The 6000-nt window shown below is 42.4% G+C and overlaps 1 protein-coding gene across 1 annotated transcript; it reads left to right on the forward strand.

Moving 5' to 3' along the window:
• The first annotated feature begins 2892 nt into the window (after nt 1-2892).
• Nucleotides 2893-5657, forward strand: RPL37A (ribosomal protein L37a). Its single transcript, XM_059393443.1, has 4 exons — nt 2893-2982; nt 3370-3498; nt 4124-4206; nt 5512-5657. Exons 1-4 carry the CDS (start codon nt 2980-2982, stop codon nt 5573-5575), a joined length of 279 nt encoding a protein of 92 aa, XP_059249426.1. The 5' UTR covers nt 2893-2979; the 3' UTR covers nt 5576-5657.
• The last annotated feature ends 343 nt before the right edge of the window (nt 5658-6000 follow it).

The raw sequence follows: 6000 nt of genomic DNA on the forward strand, positions 1-6000 counted from the left end.
ATTGTTTTGCTCTTCATGTTTAGAACTACAATCCAATTGCAGCTTATTTTTGTACATGGAGGTAAGGTCAAGGTTAGTTTTTCCCCATGTGAATATGCCATTTCTCAGCATCACTTATTGAAAAGACTGTCCCTTCATCTAGGGCTCCGCAGTGCTTTCTTTTCACTATTATGAATTTGATGTAAAATTTAACCAATTGGAACATCTGGGTGGCAGAGTCCATTAAGCGGTTAAGTGTCTGACTCTTGATTTTGGCTCAGGTTATGATCTCAGTGTTGTGGGATGGAGCCCTGCATCAGGCTCTGTGCTCAGGGTGGAGTCCCTTGTCCCGCTCCCTCTCCCTTTGCCCCTCCTCCCGCTCATGCTCTCTCTTAAATATATAAATAAATAAAATCTTAAAACAATAATAAAAATGAAAAATGAAATAATAAATGAAATAATAAAATAAAATAAAATAAAATAATAAAAATTAAAATGTATAAGTAAAAAAATGAAAGCCCTGCATTCTCATCCCTTGTACTTCTAGCCCTGCTTCTTACAGGTAATAACTAATATAAATAATTTAGGATGGAGCCATAGGTAATTTATTCCCAATGCATGTAAATACATACATATACATAGAATTATTTCTTCGAAAATGGAATGAAACTCTTCATATTAGAACTGTCTCATTTCACATAATATATTTGGTCATTGTTTCATATTGATTTATCTTATCTCTTTTAAGAGTTACCAAGTAACACCCATGCTGATGGGTACATTACCTGTGAAATGTCCATTAAAACAAAAGGCAAACAATGAAAATGATGAATTTAAAGTAAATTTGTGGAGAGAAGAGAAGAAGGAATGAATCCACATACTGAATTCTTTTCAGATACCTGATTATTTCTAGGTGTTTAGGAGTTGGCCTCAGGGCTCCCCTTCCCCTAGCTGAGTCTACTGCCCCTTGTGGAGGCAACCTACAGTGCTCTTAACATTGTGTGCAGACTTCACTCTTGCCCTTGGCCACCAGGCCCTTCCGTGAAGGACTTTGGGCACAAGAGCTCTTTGGGCACAAAGCGAAGGAACAGCATGGAACCTGGGGCTCCCAGATAAACCCTTTGGTCTCCAGCATGAGATCAATTGTGGATGACGTTTGCCCCTCAGATTTCCTTCAAGAATCAAATGTTCCATATACCCCAAAGACAACTGGTTGGCTCAACAGCTAAAAGAACTCACCTCTAGAGACAACTTTTAACTTATCTTTTTAAGGGCAAAAGTGAATTTTGTGACTCAGCAGAGATTTTTACTAAGATTTTATGGGTACATATTACAGTTCATCTGTACACCTGATGGTCTTCTAATGGGGTTGGGGATTTATTAGCCCACAGATAAGACAAATTGAGACTTTGTCCACAGTTCTCTGAAGCCACTTAGAACTGATTTCATGAGAGTGCTATTTGCACATCCTCAAGCTTGCTATTTAAAGAAAATTGTTCAGTTTTGAGAAAATTGCTCTGAGCATGAACAATTTCCTCCTATTATGGAGTGTCTCATTTTCAGGCACTCTACTGCATTCTTACTCGGGCATTCTACCTTCTCTTGCTCTCTCTCAGACCCCCTGAAGGGAAGAGATGTAGGAGGCTACCCAGGAGATGGGAGGGGGAGGAGGTGGTCAATTTCCTAAATGATGATCTGAACTGGGCTCCCAGCCAGCCCAGGAGGGCTCACCTTAGAGATTGCAAGCTGGCCATGCTTACGCACTCACCCAGGGCAGGGGAACCCCACTTCTGCTCAAACTGCACGTGCAGTTTGAGGAGGACCATTGGAATGCTTGTTTCTCAACTCTTCTTCCACTAATCCCATTTGTTTGCACTGGTAGGAATATATTTTGCTTTTATTTGTAGTTTTCTAGAAGCAGGACATAATTTGGGTGGCGAAGCATCCAGAAATCATCCCCAATATGCAGTGTATTTCTCTCCTAAGGGAGGAGAGACTTACTCCCTCCATCCCTTGCCATTCTTCACCCTGTAGAAGCAGAGGGTACTTGGAGGTTCTGGTGGAACTGGGAGAGTTTGAGCACATCTTGTTTTCCCAGTGGGTAGATGTGTTTGCCCAGTTGCAGTGGTGTGTAAAACAAGGTGCTTGCTGTGTCTCCAGGCATCATTCTTCTTGATGTAGTTTTTACCGAAAGGTTAATGTTTTCAGTATGTACAGGCAAGAATGTTAATGCCAAGGAATACAATATATAATTTAATAGGTGAAAATGTGTATTTATTTAATTAGAACATAAAAATAATCTCCCTAAGTCAGTGCATGAAGCATTTTTTAAAGAAGGGATGTAGTTATATTTTGAAAGATGTGCCTTTATTATACTTTTTCTGCTTTTGTCTGTATTTGAAATTTTCTGTAATGTTTTTAAAATGTACTGTGGGGATTAATATCAACAGCTTCATCACTGGACGTTTTTCGTTTGAGTATTTATGTGTCAATTTTAATGTGTACTCGGAAAAACACTCACATAAGACATACGCCCTGGATTCCATAGATAGTTCTGGCTTAGGACGAAGCTTCATTTCGTTAAATTTTCTAAAAAGTGACTCAGTTTTTAAATAAATGATAAAACAGTCAATCCCGGTATGGCAGAAAACTGAAAATGCAATGTTCGGGGGACTGGATTTTGAGAAATACCGGTCTAATATTACCAGAAGCCAGTTAATTAAGTAACAAACTGATCTCCTTCCATACCTAGCAATAAGCCTGTGATAAATAATTTTATTTCTATTTAGCCTGCTTAAACAATAAACATCTTCAATACAGAAAACAAACAAACAAAAAAACCTCCTTCCCCACGGAAGGCGGCCGGGAGGAAGAGACCTCCCGAGCATAGAGTTCAGTTCCTAGCTGGGCCTCCCACTCGCCACTTCCGCCCGTTCGCCTAAAACTGCGCTTGCGCACTGAGTCTCTTCCTCTCGGGGCTCAGACCTAGTTTGAGTCGACATGGTGAGTGTTGGTAGCGGTGAGGCCTACAGGTCTATCCGCCTGCATCTGACCTTTTCTTGCTGTCTTTGCCCCCACCCGGCGTCTGCTGACCTGCGCCGTCCTCGGCCTTCGTGCCGTGACCGCCACTCTCGGGCACAGACCGGGGCGGAAGGACGGGGGCAGCTTGGTAGCGCCTGGCCGATCCGAGCGGGTGAAACAGGGTGCTGTCGGAGCCCGGGGCCCGCTCTGGCCTCAGATTTTGATTTTGCCAGGATGGAATGAGGGGGACCTAGGACCCGGCAGCGGCTGGGGGGTGATTGGAGGAACGGCGTTTGGGGCGGGGAGTGGCTGGCAGAGGCTCTGTCAGCGGGTCCCAGTATCGCTGGTTTCTTTCTTGGCTCTGAACAGGCTAAACGCACTAAGAAGGTCGGAATCGTGGGCAAATACGGGACCCGTTATGGTGCCTCCCTCAGGAAGATGGTGAAGAAGATTGAGATAAGCCAGCACGCCAAGTACACTTGCTCCTTCTGTGGCAAAGTAAGATGGGGGCGGGGGCGGGGCGCAGAGGGAGGGGAGGCTTTCCGGCACGTGAGCCGGCTCCTGAGGGAAGTTTGTGGATCGTGTGCTGGGTTGTTGGTAGCTGGATTTGGTGGACTGCTTCCCGTTTACACTTGGGGACTGAGGGGTCACACGTTGGACAAGGAGCCCCAGCCTAAGCCAAGCCCGCTTTGTGGGAGAGGACTCTTGTCAGTTTTGTCTCCTGGCGTTGCTAGAGAGTCCCGTGGAGCGTGTGTATGTCTGTGGTGTGCTGGAATCCTGTTGGTGGGGGTGTCTTTGCCATCCTGGCACTGTAGCTTCGTGGTGAGTGCCGGTTTTGCAGGAGAAAATGTAGGGCACTAGGAACACAAAGAACCTCATAAAACACACCCATTTTCTTTCTTTCTTTTTTTAAAGTTTTTTTTTTTAAATCAGAGCAGGAGCAGGGGGAGAGGGAGACGCAGCCCCCCTGCCGAGCCGGGAGCCTGAGCCTCCATCCCAGGACCCCGAGGGTCATGACCTGAGCCACCCAAGTGCCCCCAAAATACACCCATTTTCTAGTGCAATTTAGACTACTGGATGTTGCTTTTATTGATTCATAGGGAAAATTGATTGTCTTTTGCAGACCAAGATGAAAAGACGAGCTGTGGGGATCTGGCATTGTGGCTCCTGCATGAAAACCGTCGCTGGTGGCGCCTGGACCTACAAGTGAGTCCCTTTTCTTTGTGACCTTTGAAGTGTGTGGATCACCTCAGAATTCCAGGTTTGACGCTGGACTGGCTAGTTTTAACCCTTCACAAGACTGGGACAACAAGAATGCGTTTGTTTTTTTCATGACTCCTTGAGAGTATGGTTTGTGTTCAGTGTTCAAAGAAAAGAAAACCGCTGAAATAGAAAAGTGTGACAGGACTTGAGAATTGCATAGAATTGAAAGGGTCCCCACTGAGCACAATGATACCGTAAGGTCCTTTAGTGGGACTGAATCTGTACTGAACTTCGATTTGTATTGCAAGCTGATTTTATAAAAATGAAGTCAATTAGCTTGTTGCTCTATATGGAAACTTGAGGCCACCTAGACCATTACACTTTTGCTGTTCTCAACAGTACTGGCTGGACTTCAGCAGCTTTGTGACCCTGACAAGTGGTCAGGTGATGGTGCTGAGATAAATGTACCTGTGCTGGTTATTGATTGAGTGGACTCTTGAGTTAATCCATTTCTGGAATTGAAAGCCACCTTGAAGATCTCTAATTTTGGAATTCGTCGCTGATCTTAAAGGCTGAAGTGTTCTTCTTTTAGCCAGTATCTAGACGTGTGCGGTGTAGTACACTAGCCTCCCATGTATAAAATGATAAGGCTAGTGTGGTTGAAGAGTTGAAATTTTAATTTTAGTTAATTTAAAACTGCAGCAGTGTAAAATATTGGGAGGTGTTGAAATGATCATTTTCATATATGTGTGTCTTGTGTGGGTTTATGAGGTCAAAAAGGCAAATGAAACCTAGCTTTCTTTTGGTTGTGATGATAAAATGAACTAGCATTCCTGTACCCACCCTATGTGATGGTTATGGGTTTTCCAGGTATAGTTCCAGAATCTTCTGGTATAACTTTATGTAGTCACTTTCATAGCTTTCTTCCCAAATTATACTCGAGTCTGTTCTTTAGATACTGTTTTCTTGATATCTCTCATTTATGATACCAACTTAGAATTTATTAGTTTCTTCTGACGTTCTGTCCATTCTTTTCTATGAGTTTAGGTCAGCCTCCTGGAACCATTCATTCCTCCCTGTTCCTCCCTGTTGGTTTTTTTTTTTTTTTTTTTTTTTAAATGCTGCATGATTAAATAAATGCATGAGATTGCCTAATTCTGCAAAACCCTGAAGACACAACTCTTAACTTGCTAAAAGATATCATCATTAAGATTGTAATGTAAAAAAAAGAGGCAGGATTTACTCATTTGCCATTTCACATGTTAGTGTAGCTAATTATGTTGGATCCAACTTTGTTTTTCTTTCCAGCACCACTTCTGCTGTCACAGTAAAGTCTGCCATCAGAAGACTGAAGGAGTTGAAAGACCAGTAGAAGCACCGCCGTTTGAAACATTGCTAGCCTATAACAAATGGGTTAATTTATGTAATAAAATTAATTTGGCTTGTTAAATTTATTGATTAGATCTTTCAATTTATGTTGCATTAATTTTGTGTTCTCAGAACTTGGAAATTAAAAATCCTTCTAATTTTTGTTGGAAAAGCGTACTGAGATTGGGTTATCCTAATGTAGCTTTTTTCCCCCCCTTTAGTCAAATGTTAGATGACATAAGAATATAAGTCTTAGAGGTTGAGTATGTGTCTTCACTTTCTGTAGGTTTATCCTTGCCATTTCAACTTCTTGGGATATAGTAGTTCAAATTTTGAGGACTTAGGTCATGGTTAATTTTTTTGTTTCTAAAGGTAGGATGACATATACTGCTTCTTAAATTAATGGGTGTTTTGTCTGACCACATGTTT

The sequence above is a fragment of the Mustela nigripes genome, chromosome 3 (assembly GCF_022355385.1).
Source record: "Mustela nigripes isolate SB6536 chromosome 3, MUSNIG.SB6536, whole genome shotgun sequence".
Classification (NCBI taxonomy): domain Eukaryota; kingdom Metazoa; phylum Chordata; class Mammalia; order Carnivora; family Mustelidae; genus Mustela; species Mustela nigripes.